Source organism: Neofelis nebulosa, chromosome 14 (assembly GCF_028018385.1).
Source record: "Neofelis nebulosa isolate mNeoNeb1 chromosome 14, mNeoNeb1.pri, whole genome shotgun sequence".
Classification (NCBI taxonomy): domain Eukaryota; kingdom Metazoa; phylum Chordata; class Mammalia; order Carnivora; family Felidae; genus Neofelis; species Neofelis nebulosa.
In genome coordinates, this window is record NC_080795.1 from 16,949,508 (window position 1) to 16,974,559 (window position 25,052).

Genomic DNA, 25,052 nt, shown 5'->3' on the forward strand with positions numbered 1-25,052 from the left:
CCACAAGTAGCAGTGCTTTTCCCTCACCCCTCTGGTTAAACAAAGGCCTCACACTAGCTTCTTCGCCACTTGGCAACTGCTTAGAATGTTGAAGATCTCACCACTCACGTAAGATGATATTTGTATGGATTGGGTTAACGGACTCACATGTCCTCAGGAGGTAGGTAGGTAGGTAATTGCAATGAACAAAGTTATTTAAAGCAGTAGGGAGTGGCGGGGACTTTCGTGAACTGGAAAGCTCATAATCCATCTCATTGGGTGAGCATCTTTTCAGCTACAATTTATTATCTCCAAGCAGAAATTCAGGTCCCAGTGTTCATAGAGCATCCAATTAAAAGTATATATGTATCAGCAATCTGGACGTTTGTATTGCATTCCCTGTATTACCCGCTGTACAAACCAAACATGGCCCATGGGCCAGCAGTTTCCTTCATTTACACTCAAATCCAGTAGCCTCAGTTGTATCTAAAAATACAAATGAATGAGAAAAAGAAACATCTCAAAGTGTAACTGAGCTCCTAGGCTAACTCAGAAACACTTAGCTCTAACCAACAAGTCCAAGGGACTAAATAGCCAAAGAATATGACCATCACAGTTATTTTATCCAAACTTACTAGACTGTAAGTTCCAGGAGCGCAAGGACGTGTTTTGCTCCTTCATCCTCTACTGCACCTAGCACAGGCTAGTAAACATGTCAAATGTTTGTAAACCTGCAGCCCTCTCTCCTCCTAAGTCTTCTGGGCAGGTGAGCTTAATGGCTGAATGGTAGTAATTTTTTGAGAAGTTTCCTTACACCTAATAGGAGTCAACTAATGACAAGAAGCCATGAAAGCCTGTCCAGGGATACCAGAGACCAAGTGGTCACCACAGTCTTGACATGGTGCTTGGCTCTTATAGCATGGTTCCAGTGATAGTGTCCATTCTTCAAGACTGGGGGAGGAGGTGATTTCTGAAGAATTCTGTTTGTTCAGGAATGTGTGTTTGTCAACCTCCAGGGACGGTATCCATGATTTTCAGATGAAACTGTGTGATATTCTTGGCCATTTGATTGCTAGTTGCAATGCATCTTCTTGCCATCAGCACACATTGGCAAGTGTTTACTGTTTAAATTCTACTGTGCTCAGTCTTTTACTTTCAGAAACTGTTCCAGATAGCAATCCAAACTAACATTTGAGACCATCCACTAAAATAGCAAGTTAATTAGATATCATATTAAATGCCTCAGTGTACATGTCATACTGGGAAATCACAGATAGCAAAACCTTAATTAGACAAAGCTAATTTCTTAGTTTCACAAAAGATGCAAGACAAATTGAATCCTTTGAATACAAGTCAAAAAGCAGGAGGTCAGGATTTCCTCAAGTTGTATTCATAAAGCAGCCCCAACACGTATCCTGCTTTTTTTTTTTTTAAATCATGTTTCTATGATTGGGAGAAACATACATAGTTAATTTTAATAAAGTAGCACTAGTTCCATTTTGGAGTCCATGTAATTGAGTCAATGTGTTCTATATATGGAGAGGACAGGAGAGATTCACGGAACTTAGAAGGCATCTTAGAAATCAGCTTGTCTGGGGGCGCCTGGGTGGCGCAGTCGGTTAGGCGTCCGACTTCAGCCAGGTCACGATCTCGCGGTCCGTGAGTTCGAGCCCCGCGTCAGGCTCTGGGCTGATGGCTCGGAGCCTGGAGCCTGTTTCTGATTCTGTGTCTCCCTCTCTCTCTGCCCCTCCCCCGTTCATGCTCTGTCTCTCTCTGTCCCAAAAATAAATAAAAAATGTTGAAAAAAAAAAAATTAAAAAAAAAAAAAAAAAAGAAATCAGCTTGTCTGTTTTGCAGATGAAGAACTACTATGGGTTTTTTGTTTGGTATTTTTGGCAACAGTGAACATTTTACAGGAATGCTATGGCAACTTCAGAATTTTACACATGCACAAGCTAATCTTCACTTATTAGTATCTACAGGATTTAAGGTAGTGAGAGGGATATATTGGTTGCTGCAAAGAATATTGCCAGAAAGATTATTTATGTAGTCGACATTTGATAAAGCTTCTTTTATGTTCAGCAAGGAGGGATCAGTTTTCTCTGGAAGGAACAACCAGGCCAGTATTCTTGACCGAACACCACATCCCATACTGATGGCAGCAAACAGCAGCCCTGTGTGCAGAGGCTTCCAACCGCCATACCCAGGCTGCAAGGGGAGCAGGCAAGAATAAATTAATCTTCCAAGTGGGGTTTCTGAAACCTCTGGAAAAAAACATTTACATTTCAAATCCAAACATTTCATTTCTGAGGAGAGCTGTCTACCAAAATGAGCACTTCCACGCCCTGGCAGACAGGCCAGTCGAAATGTTGTTTTATGAATGTGCTAAAAGTAGTAGTCAGGATTTATTTCAGTGCCCGTGTTAATCAGTTGTCCTTTGGTTTTATGCATCTATAAATAATAGCGCTGAACACATCTTAATTCTGAGAGTTTGGCTTTTCTATGGCATAAATGATACATGGGGGGATATATCACAAACATTACATCCTTGCCCCCATTTAACCAATCATGGAGCTTTAGAAATGTGAAGGAGAAACCCCGATCACTTGGCCTGAAATAATTCTGAGAATCCTGAACTATTTCACCAAAGATGAACAGAATCATCTTAAGGGACTCTGAGATCACCAGACAAGATTCTCTCCTGTTATAAACAGAATACTGTGGCAATAATCGTCGGCCATAGCAAATGCTGAATTTCCGTTCTTGACCCTGCCGCTCACAGGTATGTAGGTTGCCATGAACAGGTCTCTGCCTTGCTCTGGATTCTCAAAATTCTTTAGAATCTCTGAAGATCTGCTGCAGTATAAACTCTTATTTGGTTTCACCCACATTCATCATATTGTCCCCCATCCTTCTCCCATCTGCCCTTCCATCCTTCCTTTTGTCTTTTTTAATGTTTATTTATTTTTGAGAGAGAGAGCAAGGGAGTTGCACAGAGAGAGGGAAACACAGAATCAGAAGCAGGCTCCAGGCTCTGAGCAGTCAGCACAGAGCCTGATGCGGGGCTCAAACCCACAGGCCATGAGATCATGACCTGAGCCAAAGTCCGATGCTTAACCAACTGAGCCACCCAGGCGCCCCTTTCCTTCCTTTCTTTAATTATTTTTTTTTTAATCATGGTAAAATATATCTAACATAAAATGTATTAATTTAACCATTTTTAAGTGCATAATTCAATCCCAATGAGTACATTTAGTGTGGTGCAACCATCACTACTATCCATTTCCAGAAAATAGAAGCTCTGCTCTATTGCTTAATGGTAAACAGTAACTCCCCTTCCCCAACCTCTGATGACCTCTATTCTACTTTCTGTCTCTACGGATTTGCCTGTTGCAGGTACCTCATTTCATAAGTGGAATCCTACAATATTTGTTCTTTTGGGTCTGTATAATGACTTCACTTAGCATAAATCCTTAATGTCAGAATTTCACTCCTTTTTATGGCTGAGTAATATTCCATTGCATGGATATACCACATAATTGCTTTTCCATTCATGTTCAGATGGACACTTGGGTTGTTTCTGCCTTTAAGCTATTGTGAATAGTGCTACTATGAACATTGGTTGTATGAATATGTTTTAGTCCCTGCTTTCAATCTATTTGGCTATATACCTAGGAAAAAAATTATAGATCATAGGGTACACCTTCTCTAACTTTTTGAGGAACTGCTAAACTGTTTTCCATAGAGGCTGTACCATTTCGCATTCCCACCAACAATAAGTAAAGTCAGCAATATACAAGGGTTCCAATTTCTCCACATCTTCACCAAGATTTGTTTTTTCCATTTTTTTATACCCACCCTTTTATACCATTTGTTTTTTCCCACCCTGATGGATGGGAAGTGGGAACTCATTTTGGTTTTGAATTGCATTTTGCTAATGACTGATTTCATGTGTTTATTGGCTATTTACATATCTTCATTGAAGAAATATCTATTCAAGTCTTTTGCCTATTTTTGAGTTGGGTTGTTTAGGGTTTTCTGCTGTTGAGTTGTAGCAATTATTTATATATTCTAGATATTACTCCCTTATCAGATGTATAATCTGCAAATATTTTTCTCATTCTGTCTTTTCAACTCTCTTGAGAGTGTCTTTTGACGCATAAAAGTTTCAAATTTGGATGTAGTCCAATTTACCTATTTTTTTTTATTGCCTGTGTTTTTGGTGTCATAGCCAAGAAAATATTGCCAAATCTAATGTCATGAAATTTTCCCCTATTTTCTTCTAAGAGTTTTAGTATTACATCTTACATGTAAGTCTTTACATTTAGATCTATTTTGAGTTAATTTTTTTTAATGTTTATTTATTTATTTTGAGAGAGAGTTTGTATATGAATCCCAAGCAGGCTCCACACTATCAGCATGGAGCCCAGTACAGAGCTCAATTTCACAAACTGGGAGATCATGACCTGAGTCAAAATCATGAGTCAGATATCTAACCAACTGAGCCACCAAGGCACCCCTGAGTGTATTAACACCTTTTTAATACATCCTTCTTATTTTCATTCTTCCTTTTACCTTACCTTCCTTTTACTTACTGAGGTCCTGTTTTTACATGCATTGAACAGGATATGGTAAGGAGAAAAATAAAGTCTCTTCCCTACCTCGTAGACCTAACATTCTAGTGAGAGAAGACAGACAATGGGCATCTAATCAAATCTATAAATAAGGTATAAATGAAATCATTCCAGTTAATGATTAATGATATGAAGGAAAACCTGGGCAATGAGATAGTGATTTCACATGGGACAGTGTAGAGGGAACTCCAGTGAGGGTGGTCACAGAAGGTTTCTGACTAGAGGTGGAGGCAGCCACATTGAGATCTGGGAGAAGCACTCCAGGCAGAGGGGAAAGGCCCTAAGACAGCATGAAGATGAGCATTTTTTTTTAATTTTTTTTTTAACATTTATTTATTTTTGAGACAGAGAGAGACAGAGCATGAACGGGGGAGGGTCAGAGAGAGAGGGAGACACAGAATCTGAAACAGGCTCCAGGCTCTGAGCTGTCAGCACAGAGCCCGATGCGGGGCTCGAACTCACGGACTGCAGGATCATGACCTGAGACGAAGTCAGACGCCCAACCGACTAAGCCACCCAGGTGCCCCGAAGATGAGCATTTTTGTGGGACTGAGAGGGGATGGTGGGGCTAAGTGAGATGAACTGATGGGAGAAGAGTCAGAGCTGAGGTGAGCATCAGGGCCTGAATAGGGTGGCACTGGAGGCATAGTCTTGCAATTGCAGTGGGAAGTCATCAGAGAGCATGAAGCAAGCAATGATAGGAGCGATTAATACTGGGGTGGGGGGGGAGATATCACCTGGCTGCTCTGTGGAGAATGACCTGTAGGGGGCGAGAATAGAGCAAAAGTGGAAACAGACTTGTGGAGGGGAGAGTGAGGATGACTTAGACTTGGGTTGTGGTGGAACAGGAGGTGAGAGGTGGTCAGATTTGGGATTTACTTTGGAGGGAGACTGGACAAATTTGCTGATGGAGTGAACCTGTAGAGAAAGGAAAGAAAATCAAGAGGACTCCTAGGCTTTTGCCTGAGTGACTGGGTATCACTTCTGAGATGAAGAAAATGGGAGTCAGGAGTTAGAGTTCTGTCTTGAATATGTGAATATTTGAAATGTCAATATCCCCCCTCCCACCACTGTCATTAACTCATCAGATAACTGTTGGGCACCTATGTGCCGTGTGTCACACACTCTCATAGGCACTGGGCATGAAGACTGAACACAGCTCTGCCCTCATAGAGCTGCCTCATCTACCAGCTATGCTCCCAAATAGGTGCTTAAAAGAAAATAAACTGAGAGACCCATGAGAATGGGACCAAAAATATAGCATACATCTTAATTTTTTTTTTAATTTTTTATTTTAGAGAGACTGAGAGAGAACACAGGGGAGAGGGGGAGAGGGAGAGAGAATCTCAAACAGGCTCCACCCTCAATGCAGAGCCTGGCATGGGGTTTGATCCCATGACCCTGGGATCATGACCTGAGCCAAAATCAGGAGTTGGACACGCAATCCCTATACCTTAATTTCATTTAGGCCCAGAAATTTGGACACAGGGTGGTCATTATAGTATCTTTTAATCCTTTGTCCCATTGGGATTAAGAAGACACTGATGGGGGTATATGTAGCAATACGATGTGCTGGCTGTCTTTGCTAACTCCATTCAATAACATTGGAGAAATTAAGCAAGTCGCTGAATTCATGTGGGAAGGCAGAGAACCTTAGTTAATATTAAAAAGGAGTCACTTGGGGAGCCTGGGTGGTTGAGCGTCCAACTTCGGCTCAGGTCACGATCTCGCGGTCCGTGAGTTCGAGCCACGCGTCGGACTCTGGGCTGATGGCTGGGAGCCTGGAGCCTGCTTCCGATTCTGTGTCTCCCTCTCTCTCTGACCCTCGCCCTGCTCATGCTCTGTCTCTCTGTCTCAAAAATAAATAAACATTAAAAAAAAAAAAAAAGGAGTCACTTGTTGCCTGTAGCCTGAGAGTTAAGTCCTAATGAAATCTTTTTTAAATATACCTTAAGTCCGGGGCACCTGGGTGGCTCAGTCTAAGCAGCTGACTTCGGCTCAGGTCACGATCTCGCGGTCCGTGAGTTCGAGCCCCGCGTCGGGCTCTGTGCTGACAGCTCAGAGCCCGGAGCCTGTCTCAGATTCTGTGTCTCTCTCTCTGACCCTCCCCCGTTCATGCTCTGTCTCTCTCTCTGTCTCAAAAATAAATAAACGTTAAAAAAAAAAAAAAAAAAAAGGAGTCACTTGTTGCCTGTAGCCTGAGAGTTAAGTCCTAATGAAATCTTTTTTTTTTAATTTTTTTTAACATTTATTTATTTTTGAGACAGAGAGAGACAGAGCATGAACGGGGGAGGGGCAGAGAGAGAGGGATACACAGAATTGGAAGCAGGCTCCAGGCTCTGAGCCATCAGCCCAGAGCCTGACGCGGGGCTCGAACTCACGGACCGCGAGATCGTGACCTGAGCTGAAGTCGGACGCTCAACCAACTGAGCCACCCAGGTGCCCCGTAATGAAATCTTTTTTAAATATACCTTAAGTCCGGGGCACCTGGGTGGCTCAGTCGGCTAAGCAGCTGACTTTGGCTCAGGTCACGATCTCGCTGTCCGTGAGTTCGAGCCCCGCGTCGGGCTCTGTGCTGACAGCTCAGAGCCTGGAGCCTGTTTCAGACTCTGTGTCTCCCTCTCTCTCTGCCCCTCCCCTGTTCATGCTCTCTCTCTGTCTCAAAAATAAATAAACGTTAAAAAAAATTTAAAAAATTTAAAAAAAATAAAAAATAAATAAATATACCTTAAGTCCAAGTTGCAAAGTATACAGTCTTTGAAGTCAAGGACAACCCAGTTCTATTTTCCTTGGCAGCACATGCTGTTTCTGGGACAGTGCTCTTTGCCCAGAAAGACCTACCTGGCATAGGCTGCTGACCAATGCAGTTTGGTCATTATAGGCGGTGTTCTACCCGAGCTTGATTTGGTTCTATACTTTGGGCAGGCTATTGCCAGAACGTAAGCATAATGGCTTTTGAAGGCTTTGTGGGAGAGGTGTCATTTGATAAACTTCTGACTTGGGGATCAGCTAGAATAGGGCAAACAAGAAATAGGATTTTTTTTAAGTTTATTTATGAGAGAAACAGAGACAGCGTGAGTGGGAGAGGGGGAGAAAGAGAAGGAGGGGGGAGAGAGAGAGGGAGGGAGGGAGGGGGGAGAGAAAAAGAGAGAGAGAGAGAGAGAGAGAGAGAGATTGAGATTGAGAGAGAATCCCAAGCAGACTCCACACTGTCAGTGTGGAACCTGATGCAGGGCTTGAACCATGAAACCGTGAGATCACGACCTGAGCCAAAATCAAGAGTCAGATGCTTCACTGACTAAGCCACCCAGGTGCCCCAAAATATGATTTCAAAGATATAACTATTATCAAGTCATTGTTTCTTATGGCCAAGTTAATTTACATAACCTAGTACCTTTTACAAACTGTCTTTTCAAAGCCCTGGGTAACTGCTTTTGTTTACTGTTTCAGGAAAGGGTCACCAAGCTTGCACCACGCCCTCAGTCAGAAGAGGACCTGTCTGCTCTGTTTGAAGCTTCAATGAAACTGTATTAATTTTCATTCTCACTGAAAGAATAACCACTGGCCATCACAGTCCTGACAACAGAAGCCAAGCTAGCCAGAACTTTGTCTTTTTATTTCCACACATGACATACCTGTTACCAATCTGAATGTGATAATAAGTTTCTCCTGCAGAAGATTCCCTAATGCTCAAAGTCAAACTACTTCTGTAAACGGTGGAAGAATGCCCACTATGTTGGACCTTGGGCTAGACATCAGCATTCATGTTCCTGCCCCAAACCACACAGATTTCAACTGCTCTATTTATAAAATGGGCAAAAGCTCAGTATCTATCAAAAACATAAACGCACATATCCCGTGCCCAGTAATCCCTAGTCTAGAAATTGAGCCTATAGAAATATGAGCACAAGTGTGTTAAGGAAGATGGCAAGGATGTTTCTGGCAGCACTCTAATAAAAAATCTGAAAGAACCTAAATATTCATTAATAGTATACAGATAAATAAATCAGAGTATATTAAGTAATGGAATATTATAGTGCTATCAATAAGAATGAGATAAACATATTGGAAATATGCCCATGATATACTGCTAAGTTGGAAAAAAGCAGAACAATTAAATATTTGCATGGTCTGATTTTTACTTTTTAATTATACATAAGTATTTGTCTATATATAGGAAGAAGAATGATACACATCAAAATAACAAAAGTTATCACTAGAGAAATAGAATTTGGGGTACAGAAAATTAAGAGAAAATATTCACCTTATATTTTATACTTCCCCTTTTTATTTTATAAACATCTGTATTGTTTGGATTTGTTATAAGCACATATTTTCTCATTTTAAAAGGACCAGAGAAAAGAGAGAAATATCATTTTATTGTTTTAGGTCAGATTCATCTTAATTTATGAAAATACTAGTAACTAATACTTAAAGATTAAAGCAGATCTAAAGAGGTAAAATATGAGAGACTGATCCTGTGGTAAATAAACAAATTGTTCTTTGGAGAAAAACACTAACACCCTACATGGTAATTCCCTCTTTGGAAAAATGTTTTTGGTGCTCAGAATAAATTAATTCAAAAGCAAGCAGTGTTGTAGTTAATAGACTTCAGCCTTGCCAGTAGAATCTAAGTAGCATGATCATTTGCCTCTCTGTCAATCCCAGCCTACAGAAACTTCTACGGCTCATTTTGCCTCACAAAGGTAACCACACTGATGTTTTTTGCCTGCTCAAGTCTTTGGCAGTCTGGATCTCAGTGCCCTTGTGGATTTATTTGTGTTTTAAGCTGAATTAAAGTTTTAATCAAATAAGTAATGCTATATATAATTACATCAGGATTTTTAAAAATGGAAAAGAAGTGCATTACTGTGCCATTCAGCCTGACCAGGCCCACTTTATCTGTATAAAAGTCTTTATGTCCTTGAGATCTTTTAAATAACATTGAAATAATGTTTCTAGAGTTTTCTCTAATTATAAACATAAAATACATTTAGTACCCAAAACTGGTAAACACAAAAGAAAATATTTGTTAATATTGAACCATCCAAAAGATAGCCACTGTTAAAAATTTGGTAGATGTTTTTTATTATATATATTATATGTGTGCATATATTTTTGACTTAGAAATGGTATCATTAAGATATAGTTTTAATTCCTATAGGACATTCAAATTTATATCAAGTGCTCTAAAGGCAAGCATAGGACAGTGCCAACAGAATTTCAGTTATACCTTGCAGACCACATCTAGCTAAAATTCCCTCCATTTCAAGAGCATCATGGATTCTGAAAGCAGAAGCTGTGTGAACGAGGCAGAATACAGCTAAATTCTCTGCCAACCTGAAATCCTTCAGGAAACTTTAGTAAAAGTTGTTAATGTCTCAAAATACATTTGGCAGAGAAAAAACATATATGTGTCTCCCCACCAACCCAACCCCCCCCCCCAAAAAAAGTCCAGGTAAGTTCTAGAACTCTTACATTCTTCAAAGTGATGTGGTATCATTAGAACAGCATTAGGCTAGGGGTCAAAGGCCCTAGGTTCCACTCCAGTCCCTTGGTCTGTCTTGAGTTTTACTTTATTCAACCTAGGCCTCTTCCAGCTTGAATATGCTACGACTAGATTTTATGTATTACCTAATCCTTAATGTGAAATTTTGAGTTTGGGAAATTTAATGTAAAATAGTGTGAGACGTAAAAATGAATTCTCTATCTCTTAAACGTTCTCTGCCTTTACTATCAGTAGCCAGATGTCTAAATGTGACTCACCAGAAGTGTTTGGTATTCACAGTGATGATCACTCTGTAGAGGAAGGATTTAAAGGTCAAGCATGAAGAAACAGATTGAGGAAGGCTTCATGTTTTTTATCTTTATACCCATCGTGCTGGTCCTTACACTTTGAGAATATGGAAAAGATGTGTTTCTTGACTTACTGGCTATTAAAAGAGTCTGAGATAAGAAAGTCAGCCCATTTCTGTAAACCAAACACTCTAATGTTTCTGAGACAACAATTAAGTGCATCTTTCTAATTCAAATCCTATTTTGTTATTGATTACCTTTAAAAGACCAAAAGTTGTTAGGGGTTATAGCTCTATTTATTTGGATTCATTTACTTGCTAAGGCAAGAAAAATTAAAAGAATATTATTCAAAAGTTTGTATAATATCACTTTCAGTCAACTATCATATATGGTGGAATTTTCACTTAAAATCCTTGCGCTTCCCTATGCTACAGAACACTAATTTGTTTCAAGTACATCATGTTTATCCTTTTTGTCAAGGGTCACAATAAACAGACTATTCGGTTTGCACTTGTATCCCTTCTCTGTGCACCGGGTCCCTGCTGGGCTCAGCATTTTTGCATAGCTGTGGACACAGCTGTGGGGTGTTTTCCACTGGTCAGTGAAGTAAGTCTGCTCTTGCAAAAGACAGACAAGTACAGTACCAAAACAGAGAGCAAAACTTGCTTTTCTGGCCTTTTAACCCTGAGAAAGATTAATGGCTGTTTAGATTAGAAACTGTACCCTAATGAGGGACTGTTGCCTCCAGGGAGTGGGTATAAGAAAGAGGACTGTTCACCTCCAGGTCAACATTGCACAGGCTGCCTTGTCTCTGATGACCAGCAACCCCAAGCCCAGACAGCTGCCCAGGCCCTCCATCAAACGCCTGACCCTCTGGGAGCTGTTGCAGAGGCCAGCCCACATCCCCGCCATCACTATCACAATGGCCTGCAGAAGGTAGTCTCCAGGGATGAGCCGCATTTTGAACGGGCAGAAATTGGTTCTTGAAGCCCTAGATTGAATTCCTGGCAGCTGGGGGTGGGAGGGTCTAGTTTCTCTTGCTATTATTCCACTGTCTTTCCAACCACCGTAACAACTCGGAATAAATGCATACCCCCCCACAAATCGCAATAACTGTTTGCAATTTTGTCCCCTGTGAAATCCCTCATGAAGCTCTGTGCGGAACAGTCAACATTAAAGTAACCACATTTCATTCTTTCTGGCTTTAAATATTGGCTTTTTAATTTGGGTATTTTTAATTGGTTTTCCAATTTATAAAATTGGAAAACTGATTAAAATAATCATGAGCGCAAAAGAAAAAACTACCATCATGCCATTACCCAAACACAGCTGTTATCATTTGATGTATTTCCTTTCCATCTTTTTCATTTGGGTAGTGTAATTTTCAGCTCTTTTCCCTTGAGAGATGACATTTTAAGTATTTTCTATGTTGCCACATAATCTTCACAATCACTATTTTTAAAAGTACACAATGTTTTGTTGAATAGAAATTTAATAATTTATCCTTATTATAGGGCATCAAGATTGCTTCCAAATTTTTACTCCTACCAATGACATAGCAATGAATAATGTATATTTGGCTTTTTTCATATTCTAAATTAACTTCTTAGGTTAGTTAATCCCCAAGCTGACTTTTTATATTAGAAAATGGGCATTTTGGGGCTCCTGGGTGGCTCAGTTGGTTGGGCATAGGACTTTGACTCAGGTCATGATCTCACGGTTCGTGAGTTCAAGCCCCGCATCAGGCTCTGGGCTGACTGACTTGGAGCCTGGAGCCTGCTTCTCTCTCTCTCTCTCTCTCTCTCTGCCCCTCCCCTGCTAGCACTCTGTCTCTCTCTCTCTCTTAAAAATAAATAGACATTGGGGCGCCTGGGTGGCGCAGTCGGTTAAGCGTCCGACTTCAGCCAGGTCACGATCTCGCGGTCCGTGAGTTCGAGCCCCGCGTCAGGCTCTGGGCTGATAGCTCGGAGCTCGGAGCCTGGAGCCTGTTTCGGATTCTGTGTCTCCCTCTCTCTCTGCCCCTCCCCCGTTCATGCTCTGTCTCTCTCTGTCCCAAAAATAAATAAAATTAAAAAAAAAATTTAAAAAAAAAGAGTTTCTTAAAAAAATAAATAGACATTAAAAAAAATTAGAATATGGGCATTTTTATGGCTTTTGATTCACACCGTCAAATTATTTATACTCCGTTGTTGTCTTAACTTTGTTTCCCCTCTCCTTCAATCTTCTCTTCAAAACAAGTAGTAGTGCAAACCAGAAAGAAATGAAACAGAGCTCACATGCGCGACCAGTACTGGGCTATTTGTGCAGACCTGCAAGAGTCACCTGTGGTTTTTTTTTCTTTCATGTCAATATATCTTAAACAGTTCACATGAACAGATACAGATTTAAATTCCCAAATAAAATTATGAAACTTACTTTAGTGTTACATTATTGCTTTTTAAGTGAAACTGTAGACCACCAAGTCTGCTTTTGCTACTCACATTTTTTTTCCTTCTAGAACCCTCCATGGGCCCCGAAACCTACAGGTTTGTGTTAGTACATTCATGGTTCCCAGTTTTCCTGGCCAAGAAAAAAGACCCAAGGGAGGATATAAATATCCTTTTCTATAAGGTTGTTCTAGAACCATCCAGGTCTGTGAGTGCAAGGACTGCTGCACTGGGAAGAGGCAACACCAACAACCATCTCCACCGAGATCCCTCCCAAGGGTCTAAGTTGCTCCTCTCATCAAAAACCTCTCTAATCTCTGCAATTACGCACATTGGTCCCAGTGGCTTTGGCAACATTTACTGGAGACCCATGTGATTGGTATACCAAGCACTACATATGAGAAAAGAATGTTTGTAAGGCAACATATAAATGGAAAGATGTCCAAAGAGTACTACCAGGCTGGAGTGGCCACCTGAGTAAGGACAGGCTAATTTCCTTTCATTTTTCACATCTCCTTTAACTATTATATACTCAAAACATAGCTTGATACCTTGACAAAACAGTTTTCCAAAGGAGGAAGGAGACCACAGATTTGGGGAGAGGAGGATGGGGGTTCTGCAGGTAGGAGTGATTTGGGGGTGCTAAGGAATGATTATAGGAACATGACATTTAGTAGTATTTTTAAGCCAAATTATTGTCACTTTATAAATACAAATATCAACTCTTATCAAATGCAGCAGCCAATTTACTAGGGCATCTACTACAGCTGGCAATAATAATCAACTAAAGACACTAACAGTTTATTTATTGAGTCAATTTAAATGCACCCTCAACCTGTGGCAGGCCCTTTATCAAGGGTTTACCCACTATGAGAGACGCACTGCTATGTTCTTTTTGCACAAATGAGGAAACTAAGACTTAAGTTATATAAACACACACACACACACACACACACACACACACACACACACACCACCTGCCAGCTTCACACAGCTAGTAAAGGGTAAGACTATCACTTGAGCCCAAGGTCATCCTGACCCTCCATTCCCAGCCACCAAGTTCACTGCCTTCCAAGTGCCTTCTGTTGTCTAAGAGCTTCTTAAATTGTATTTAAATACTGTATACACTTGTGTACAACACAGTGCTTTGAACACAGTAGGGACCCCATAAGTACTTGTGAAATAAAGGATTCTATTTTATTAAAAGGGGAAGAAGGAAAAGGAAAAGAAAAAGAAGATTCTGCAAGCCTTTGACATGTCAGAGAGAAGTTGAGCTGCCCATGCTGGTGGCCACACAGAAGGGCATTAGAGGTAACAAAACCACCTTGGGGGTAAATCCCAGCCCTGCTTGTTACTGAGTAACCTTGGGTAAACACTTAGATTGTCTGAGCACAAACTTTACCTCATAGGGTTGTTATAAACAGCAATAGGAAGTAATATATGCTACATGTCTAGAACAGTGGCTAGCCCATAGTCCCATTGTCCTGGCTCGTAAATGTTAGTTCTCTTCCCTTTCCTGAATGCTAAGCTTGCAGGAAGACTTTTACCCCAGCAGCTATCAGATCACTGCAGCGATGTCAGTTGGGTACTAAGGGCTTACAAACTTCCCTCAGAACAAGAATTACCTGGGACGCTAGTTTTAGGTCAGTCTTTTCCTCCTATCTCCCCAGAAATTCAAATCCTGCCAACCTGGGTTGGAACCAGGGGTCTGTGGTTGAGTTGATTTGGTAAAGGAAAGTTAAACTGCACTTGGGCCTGTTTGGCAGCCTCTTGGCATAGGTGGTGACAGAAACAGAGCAGTGGTGGTCTCAACCTTCAGCACACATCAGAAGCTTCTGGAAGCCTTAGTAAAACATGTGTTGCTGGGCTGGGTCCCCAGAGTCTCTGTTTCAATAGGTCTGGGTGGGGAGTGAGAATCTGCATTTCTAACTAGTTCCCAGGTAATGCTGTTGCTCCAGGAACCACACTTTGAGAGGATTGCAATTTTCTCACATTTCAAACTTAGCGGGCTCAGATTTCAGCTGGAATTAGTTCTACCCAGTGTGTGGCAAGACCATGAAACTCCCAGGAGAGTCAGGACAACGCCCAGAAACTTACCTCAGGACTTCACCAGACTGGGAACCCATGCCTGAGCACTGTCCTATCTCCCCACCATGACTGGCTCGCCACACAGCTTCTGCCTCTTGTTTCCACTTTATTTTCAAGGCTGAGACCTTTCGGGATGTGCGCATCAAAGCCTGAGCAGAAAGGAGACGCTTGCTTATGACTCTAGACTTGATGGTATTTGCTTCAACCATGATGAGACCATTAAAAAAGTATATAAAGTACCAGAACACTGAGTTTCATTTCAGTGTAATTATTTTAAAGAATGTAAAACTCCCAGCTACAAGGTTACCAGACTGATAAAACTTCTGTCTTATCTCTGTTTAAAAAAGAAAATAACACACCTGGGTGGCTCAGTCGTTAAGCATCTGACTTCAGTTCAGGTCATGATCTTACAGTTCATGAGCTCGCGTCCCACATCAGGGGAGCCCTGCTTCTCTCTCTCTTCCTCTCCTTCTCTCTGCTCCTCATTCACTTGTGCCTTCGAAAGAAAGAAAGAAAGAAAGAAAGAAAGAAAGAAAGAAAGAAAGAAAGAAAGAAAGAAAGAAAGAAAGAAAGGAAGGAAGGAAGGAAGGAAGGAAGGAAGGAAGGAAGGAAGGAAGGAAGGAAGGAAGGAAGGAAAGAAAGAAAGAAAGAAAGAAAGAAAGAAAGAAAGAAAGAAAGAAAGAAAGAAAGGGAAAGATCCGCCTTGTTATATTATTATTTTAAAAGTTATGTTGGGGGCACCTAGGTGGCTCAGTTAAGTGTCCAACTGGATTTCAGCTCAGGTCATGAATTCACAGTTCGTGAGTTTGGGCCCTGCATCTGACTCTGTGTTAATAGTGTGGAGCCTGCTTGGGATTCTCTTTTTCTCTCTCATTCCCTTTATGTGTCAAAATAAATAAATAAACTTAAAAAAAAGTTATGTTGTTAAAAGTTTCCATTTTAACAGGAAAGGAATGTTGAAAGAGTGAATACATACATAGTAGTGCATGTAATTATTGGTACAGTAGCTCCTTGGATACAAATTAGAATCAAAATGTGCTTCAAGGGCAAAAGTGTCAAAGTGGAGAAAAGAACGACTACTCACATCCAGTTAGAAAAAGACAACCCAGTGGTCCTGCTGCTCACTGAGAGGCACCACAGGGCTCCCTGTTCTGGCTCTTCTTGCTGACATTGAACATTAATTAATTACCACATGCCCCCATTAACCATAACAACCAGTTATTTTACCAGCAAAAGATAGTTTTATTTGGGAATAGCAGGGAATCACGATCAAGGACAAGCATACTACTGCAAAAACAGAAGCAAGTAGGCAGAACAAAGGAGAAGAGGGAAGTTGGGAGGGCGATTCTAAACAAAAAGCCCATTGGAGTAAACTGGTAGTTTAAGGTATAGTGGCTTTTCATTGGCTGAGTTGTGACTGTCTCTCGTTGGCTGGGCATCTCTTCCTCCAGCTGGGACAGCTGTGTCCACTGCAAGATCTGGCTCTTCCTGTTGGGTCTGCAATTGACAAGTGGTGGGGCCTAAGAGCACCCCCTGCTGGCATCCAACTCTACTCTAAACAAGATATCCTTTTATTAATTTTCACACCCTTGATAAAAGGTTTCAGATGAGCTCGCCAGAAATGAGCACTGGCCAGGAGGGCTGTCATGCTCCTGAAACACCAAAATCTATAGATTTCATTTTTTTGACTTAAAATTGAGTACAAAAAGATATTCCCTAACTTTATGGAGGGAGAGAGACGGAGAGGCTCTCAAATTTTCATCGATTGCTCCCTATGACAAACAGGAGGGATATTATCTTTGCTAGCTTGGATTCTCAGCCTCCCTTGACTGAATTGTCTCCCCAGAATTCGTATGTTAAAGCCCTAATTCCCTCAGCATGAGACTGTATTTGAAGGTAGGGTCCATAAAAAGGTATAAGGTTAAAAGGGGTCATATGTGTGGCCCTTAATCCAATCTGACTGGGTCCTTATAAGAATAGGAAATTTGGACACAAAAGAAACAGCAGAGATGCATGCACACAGAAGACCATGTGAGGACACAGTGAAAAGGTGGGCCAAGAAGAAAGGCTTCAGGAGAAACCAGACCTACTGACACCTGATCTCGCACTCCGGGCCTCCAGAACTGTGAGGAAATAAGATTCTGTTGTTTAAGCCACCCAGTCTGCAGATTTTGTTATGGTAACCCTAGTAACCTAGGGTTTGCTGGCAAATGACAGTCTTGAAGGATTTACATGAGAAAGGGCTAAGAGCCAGTGGCAGAAAAGAAAGTAATTAGTCAAGAGGCAGGAAAGAGAAAGAAAACCTTGATGTGGCAAGCTGAGTGTACAGAGTCTTGGGGGAGGTGAGCAGAGAGGGAGAGATTATGGGCAGCTAACAAGCAAGGCCCTGGAAGGTAAAGAGGGGAAGGAGAGTGGTTTGTTTTTAAAGTTTGGCTCTATGTTATGAATGGAACCCCTTTTGGAGTTTCTTGGGAGATGGCAGTAATGATATAGATTGTTTTAAAATTATTTCTGCATGTCAGCCTTTTGCTGTGATACTTTTGCTAAATGCAACACCAAGCCAAGACTGATTCAAACTACAGGGAGTTAAGGTTATAATTACACACACACACACACACACACACACACACACACACAGAGTTCACAAAGGCTTCATGAAGGAGGTGACTCCTGTGTTGAACCTTGAAGGAAAGTCAGAATTAGATGAGAAGTAGGAAGTCACAGAGACATTCCAAGTAACATAAACAGCAGGAATGACAGACAGCACAGAGTAAAAATAGGGTGTGCAGAAAATTTTCAACAATTCAGTATTGCTGGAGTGTCACATGCAAGGCAAGAGGTGGTAAGCTGAGGCTGAAGAAGTAAACATGGCTCAAGTCTGGTGCCTTGTTGGAACTTGGAATGTATTCAGAAAGGTGGTAGAAGACCATCAGGGCCTGGCTGGTATGCCACAGACAGATCTGTATTACAGATCGGTCACTTGGACAAGAAGTTAGATTAAGTGGTTACTGATAACAATTATAGAATAAAAAAAGATAATTATAATCTAATATTTCTTTCATCTTTCTCTGTACCTTTTTTAAAATTCTTATTTGGAAATAATTGTAGATTCACATGCAACTGAAAGAAGTAAGATCCCATATACTGTCACCCAGTTTCTCCCAATGGTAACACCTTGCACAATTGTAGTATAATATCACAACCAGGAAATTGACATTGATACACTCCTTGCACCTTACTCAATGTCACCAATTTTACATGAACTCGTTTGTGTATGTGCTTAGTTCTATCAAGTGTTATGTGCAGATTCACGTGACTACCATTACAGGCCACATCTGGAACAGTTCCATCACAAGGATGCCCTGTGCTTCCCTTTTGGAGCCATAGCCACTTCTCTCCCTCTCCAATCCCTGGCAACTACTGATCTATTTCCTATTTCCATAATTTTGTACGTTTGAGTCATGAAACCTTTTGAGGTTGGCTTTTTTCCCACTAAGCATAATTCTCTGGAGATTCACCCAGGTTGCGGTGTCTACCAATAGTTCCTTCTTCTTTATTACTAAGTTGTATTCCGTGGTGTGGATGTGCCAGTTTGTTAACCATTCAGCCACTGAAGGACATTTTGATTGATTCCAACTTGGGGCTATTACAAATAAAGCTGCTATGAACAATTGTGCACAGGTTTCTGGATGAACACAAGTTTTCATTTCTCTGGGTTAAATGTCTAAGAGTGCCATATGGTAAGCACTTGTTTAGTTACATAAGAAACTGCCAAACTGTTTCAGGGGGCTGCACCATTTTACATTCCCACAAGAAACGTGTGAGTTTCCCCACATCCTACCAGCATTTGCTGTTACAACTATTTTTTGTTTTAGCCATTTGGGTAGGCATGCCGTGAGCTCTCCTTGCCGTTTTCATTTGCATTTCTCCAGTGGCTAATGATGTTGAACATCTTTTCAAGTGCTGATTTGCCATCTGTATATCCTCTTTGGTAAATGTCTGTTCATGTCTTTTGCCTATTTTCAAATTGGATTGTTTATGTTTTTACTGTTAAGTTTTGAAAATTCTTTATATATTCCAGATACAAGTCTTTGGTCAAATACAAGGTTTGCAAATATTTCCTCCCAGTCTATTGCTTGTCTTTTCATCTTCTTACAGGATGCTTTTTCACAGAGCAAAAAATTTTAATTTGATTAGGTCCAATGTATCATTTTTTCCTTTTATGCATCATGCTTTTGGTGTCATGTCTAAGAACTCTGACTAGCCACAGATCTAGATCTATGATTTTAGCCTAAGTTTTTGCTAAAAGTTGTGGTTTTATATTTAAGTCCATGATCCATTTTGAGTTAATTTTTGTATAAGGTATGAAACTTAGGTTGCGGTTTCCTTTTTTTTTTTAATGTTTATTTATTTTTGAGAGTGCAAGAGAGAGAGAGAGAGAGAGAGAGAGAGAGAGAGAGAGAGAACGAGTGGGGGAGGTGCAGAGAGAGAGGGAGACACAGAATCTGAAGCAGGCTCCAGGCTCTGAGCTGTCAGCATAGAGCCCGATGCGGGGCTCGAACCCACAAACCAAACCATGAGATCATGACCTGAGATGAAGTCGGATGCTTTGACTGAGCCACCCAGGCGCCCCGAGGGTTTGCTTTTGATTCCTTATGCATGTTCACTTGCTCCAGCACCATATATTGAAAAGATGATCTTTCCTCCATTGGTTTTTTTTTTTTTCCGCCTTTGTCAAAAATCAATTGGGCATATGTGTATGGATCTACTTCTGTGTTCTCTATCCTGTTCTGTATGTCTATCTCTTCACCAATGCCATAGTTTTGATCACTATAGCTATAGAATAGACCTTAGTATTGGTTAAGATGATTCCTATTTTATCCTTCCTTCTCAGAATTGCTATAGCTATTGTATGTCATGTACCTTTCAATATAAATTTTACAGTAAGCTTGCCTATCCCAACAAAAAATCCTACTGTGCCTTTAATAGGAATTGCGTGAAACCTATTGATAATTCAGGGAGACCTGACATCTTTAGTATATTCTTCCAATCCACAAACACAATGTGTTACTCCACTTATTTAGATCAGCATTTCATCAGCATTTGTAATTTTTAAGACATAGTCCCTAGGCATGTTTTGTTACTTTTATACCTAAGTATTTCATTTCCTTTACATCAATTATAAATGGTGTGTTTTAAAATTTCTGTTTCCACATGTTCATCATTGGTATATATATCTGTGATTGATTTTTGCACATTTATATTATATTCTGCAACACTGCTGAACTCACTAATTAATTCTAGAAGTTTGGGGGTTTTATTTGTTGTTTTTTTTGTAGATTCCTTGAGATTTTCTACATAGGCAATCATGTCATCTGCAAATAGGGACAGTTTTATTTCTTCATTGTTAATAAGTATGTCTTTTTTATGCTTTTCTTGCTTGATTGCACTGGCTAGAACTTCCAGTTCTATGTTGAGTAAGAGTGAGAGCAGTGAGAGGAGTGAGAGCAGATATCCTTGCCTTGTTCCTGATCCCAGGGGAAAAGCATCCAGACTTTCACATTACTGTAAGGTTAGCTGTAGAGTTTTGTAGGTGCTCTTTACAAACTGAAAGAATCCGTCATCTTTTAAAAATAATATAATAACATAGTAGCTTTTATTATTCTCTGATGTTTATGCTTAGATAATTTATTGGAGCTGGTTATTTTTGTAATTAATAGAAAAAGCAATCTTCTCTATTCATTATAATCCTGTTAAGGTACCCATGCAGGTATTATAATTTCCATTTTCAAAGAAACCTTTTAAAGATTTCTTTTAAAGAGACTCCAGGGATCAGCAAAACTAAAAGGCAACCGACAAAATGGGAGAAGATATTTGCAAATGACATATCAGATAAAGGGTTAGTATCCAAAATCTATAAAGAGCTTATCAAATTCAACACCCAAAAAACAAATAATCCAGTGAAGAGATGGGCAAAAGACATGAATAGACACTTCTCCAAAGACGACATCCAGATGGCCAATTGACACATGAAAAAATGCTCAACATCACTCATCATCAGGGAAATACAAATCAAAACCACAATGAGATACCACCTTACACCTGTCAGAATGGCTAACATTAACAACTCAGGCAACAACAGATGTTGATGAGGATGTGGAGAAAGAGGATCTCTTTTGCATTGTTGGTGGGAATGCAAGCTGGTACAGCCACTCTGGAAAACAGTATGGAGGTTCCTCAAAAAACTAAAAATAGAACTACCCTATGACCCAGCAATTGCACTACTAGGCATTTATCCACGGGATACAGGTGTGTTGTTTCAAAGGGACACACGCACCCCCATGATTATAGCAGCACTATCAACAATAGCCAAAGTATGGAAAGAGTTCAGATGTCCATTGATGGATGAATGGATAAAGAAGATATGGTGTATTACTCGGCAATCAAAAAGAAGGAAATCTTGCCATTTGCAACTACATGGATGGAACTGGAGGGTATTATGCTAAGTGAAATTAGCCAGTCAGAGAAAGACAAAAATCACATGACTTCACTCATATGAGGACTTTAAGAGACAAAACAGATGAACGTAAGGGAAGGGAAACAAAAATAATATAAAAACAGGGAGGGGGGACAAAACAGAAGCCACTCATAAATATGGAGAACAAACTGAGGGTTACAGGAGGGGTTGTGGGAGGGGGGATGGGCTAAATGGGTAAGGGGCACTAAGGAATCTACTCCTGAAGTCATTGTTGCACTATATGCTAACTAATTTGGATGTAAATTTTAAAAAATAAAAAATGAAATTAAAAAAATAAAAAATAAAGAGACTGCAGGGGCACCTGGGTGGTTTGATTGGTTAGGCAACCAACTCTTGATTTCGGCTCTGGTCATGATCTCACGGTTTGTGAGTTGGAGTCCCTTCTCTCGTTGGGCTCCACACTGGCAGTGTAGAGTCTGCTTGGGATTCTCTCTCTTCCTCTCTTTCTCTCCCTCCCACACCCACCAAATAAATGAATAAACTTAAAAAAAAAATAGGGACTCCAAGGGGTAAATTGTCTTGCCCCAACTTACATGCAAATTAGCAGATTTACACTAAGTGCTAGGGAACTAGTTCAATAATATTGACTATAAACCTAATATTGACAACATGGTTGAACACTTATGTGCCAGGCACTGTAAGTGCTTTAGGTGTGTTATGTCATTTAATTGCTCAAAACAGCCTGATGAGGTAGATATTACTATTATCCCCATTTTACAGATGATAATATCAAGCCTCAGAGAGCTGTATAATTGACCAAGGACATACCGCTAGCAAATGGTAGCAAGTAACTTGAACATAGACACAGATCTTGTTCTTAAAAAAATTTTTTTAATGTTTCTTTATTTTTGAAAAAAGAGAGAGAGACAGAGCGTAAACGGGAAAGGGGCAGAGAGAGAAGAAGACACAGAATCCAAAGCAGGCTCCAGGCTCTGAGCAGTCAGCACAGAGCCTGACACAGGGCTCAAACTCATGGACCACAAGACCATGACCTGAGTTGAAGTCGGACACTCAACCGACTAAGCCACCCAGGTGCCCCAACACAGATCTTGTTCTTAACAACCACTCAGTGCCAAATCCTGTGCCAGGTTCTGGGGATACAAAGATGGATAGGAGAGAGTCCCCTGCCCCTGAAGGAGCTAATAATCCAGCAGGAGAAACAGATCAGCATATTTGTAGCTTGGTTCCTGAAGAAGCAAGCCACAGCCCCAATTAGTAAAATATCTCACAAGTGTTAGAGCAGCTCAATAATATTTATTGATTGGATGGCTAAATGAAAGAAAGGAAGGAAAGAAAGAAGGAAGTAGATAGGAGTGAGGGAAGGAGGAAGGAAGCCATATTCCTGGTTTCTTGGACAAATCTAACACTGTTTGACATATCTTATATAGAAGTTTCTAGTAGAAAGTACTTTCTACTTTCCAGAAGTAGAAAGAGTTCCTTAAGCCCAATCATATACCTACCTCAGCCAGCCTGGTCAGTTTGCACAATTGTGCTGGGTAACAGTGACTAAAAACTATCAAATATAAAGAAAGGGACAGCAATATTATGGAATATCAGAACAACAACAAAAAAAAAAGATGGCAGGAGCTGGTCATCCAGAAAGAAGAGTAAATCCTTCGCACACAGCTTCATGGAATAGAAGGGCTCAGCCACAACGGCTAAGGAACGGCTGAGCCCATGGTAGGCTTTCCTTTCCAAGTAACTTTGACCACAGGGTTTCCAAAACTCCCACCATCTCACAACATCTCCAACACCAAGTTCACCTCTCCTTCTTCATAGAGACTCATCCACAGGTAAGGTTTCCTGCAGGGCAGAGACTCTAGGAGACACTGCGGAGAACTGTATTCTCACTACAGTGTCCTTTCTTCCTTCCCATTCCCTAATTTTCCCTCTCCTCCTACCCCTCTCCCTGTTCTTACTCTGGGCTATGCTATGACCACTAGGAAATACTCATTCCCAAAGAGGAAAAAGAAATAGGAGTTAACATTAACTGAGTGTAGGTTGTACAAGTTCTACTCTAAGCACTTTACATATTTTTCAATGTTGTCATTTCAACAACTTTCCTATTACAACCAACTTATTATACCTTCCTCTTCACCCCAAACACATACACAACCCCCTTGGCTCAGGCCTACCACCTTTCACTTGGATTACAGCAATCACCTTCTTTTTTTTTTTTAATTTTTTTTCAACGTTTTTTATTTATTTTTGGGACAGAGAGAGACAGAGCATGAACGGGGAAGGGGCAGAGAGAGAGGGAGACACAGAATCGGAAACAGGCTCCAGGCTCTGAGCCATCAGCCCAGAGCCTGACGCGGGGCTCGAACTCACGGACCGCGAGATCGTGACCTGGCTGAAGTCGGACGCTTAACCGACTGCGCCACCCAGGCACCCCAGCAATCACCTTCTTAATGGTTTCCCTGCCTCCATTTCTTAACCCCCTGCAATCCCTCTCCCACACTACCCCCAGGGTAGTTTTTATAAAACACAAATTGTCTGACCATGTCTTTCCTTTAATTAAAATCCTTCAGTGGCTTCTCATGTCCTTCAAGAGAGGGCACACACTCCATATCAAGCAGGCAAGGCTGCCCCTGCCTCCTTGCCCAGACTCCTGTCTCCACATGGACACTTCACTGCTGCATCACCCTCCTCCCTAGGGGTCTCCTCCAAATTCCCATGATATTCTCTGTGTGCCTCTACTTATCACTGTTTCTTGTTGTTCTTAAATACATCTTATTCTTTGTGCAATCATGTATTTCCTTGTCTATCTCCCCCTTTAATCTGTTAACAGAGGGTAAAAGACTTTGTCCTAATCATCTCTAGATCCTTATCACTTAGCATGACAGCAGTAAGTCATGGATAACTTGGCAGAAAAGAATGGAAAGGAGAACATGAAACAATTAGCCTGATTTTTTCCTACTCAGACAATCTGACTTTTCATTGGCCTAAGTCTTGAACTTTTCAAGTAAATAAATGCAAAGACTGCATGTCCCAGACCCTCAGCTACAATGAACAAGCAGTAGAACTGATATCTCTTGCCCGTTTATATCCTGATATAAAAACAACCTGGCAAGAAGCAAAAAGTATTCTAGGATGTCTTTTAAAGTCCTGGTCCATTGAGAATACTGGGAGGGTAGCCTGGGGGGGGGGGTCCACAGAATTTAGGAGCCCCCCTCTTACAGAGCAATGCACAGAGAACCCCCTAGCTAGGCCAATGAGGGACAACTTTGTAAAGAACAGACAACTATTTACCCACACAAAAGAAAATCTTCCTACCATTAGTAACACCATTAACATCTTAGCAGCTTTTCCATTATGAATCTGACATTTCCTTTTTCTTCAAAGCCCAATTTGAGTGCTTTTGATTTTTTTAATGAAATAAAGCCATCAACACACAATAAAAGCTATGCACTATTTATAATTAGAGGTCTCTAGAGTATGTTTTATGTTACAGAAAAGATTGAATTTCTAGGCCTTCCCTTTTAAATCTCTTAAAACCTTCAGCTTTAGAATGAGAGACTCAAACTCTTCTCTAGGGTCTTAACTTTTATGGGGCTTATTACTTTTTTATCCCCTCTAAAACTCTAAATC

The 25,052-nt window shown here is 40.7% G+C and overlaps 1 protein-coding gene and 1 long non-coding RNA gene across 4 annotated transcripts in view; one reads left to right on the forward strand and one right to left on the reverse strand.

Moving 5' to 3' along the window:
- ADHFE1 (alcohol dehydrogenase iron containing 1) overlaps window positions 1–10,916 on the forward strand; it is a 34,833-nt gene extending 23,917 nt beyond the window's left edge. For both annotated transcript variants that reach the window (XM_058699720.1, XM_058699721.1), the window contains one exon: window positions 8,064–10,916. In XM_058699720.1, coding sequence (XP_058555703.1) covers window positions 8,064–8,147 — 84 coding nt within the window. In that variant the 3' untranslated portion in view covers window positions 8,148–10,916. The remainder of the gene's footprint in view (window positions 1–8,063) is intronic.
- Window positions 1–25,052, reverse strand: part of LOC131494985 (uncharacterized) — a 191,097-nt gene that overhangs the window by 128,088 nt on the left and 37,957 nt on the right. The window contains exon 3 of one of the 2 annotated variants that reach the window (XR_009253700.1): window positions 14,933–15,072. The exons of the other annotated variant lie outside the window; for it this stretch is intronic. This is a non-coding gene — a long non-coding RNA (uncharacterized LOC131494985). The remainder of the gene's footprint in view (window positions 1–14,932; window positions 15,073–25,052) is intronic. 2 annotated transcript variants of the gene reach the window in all.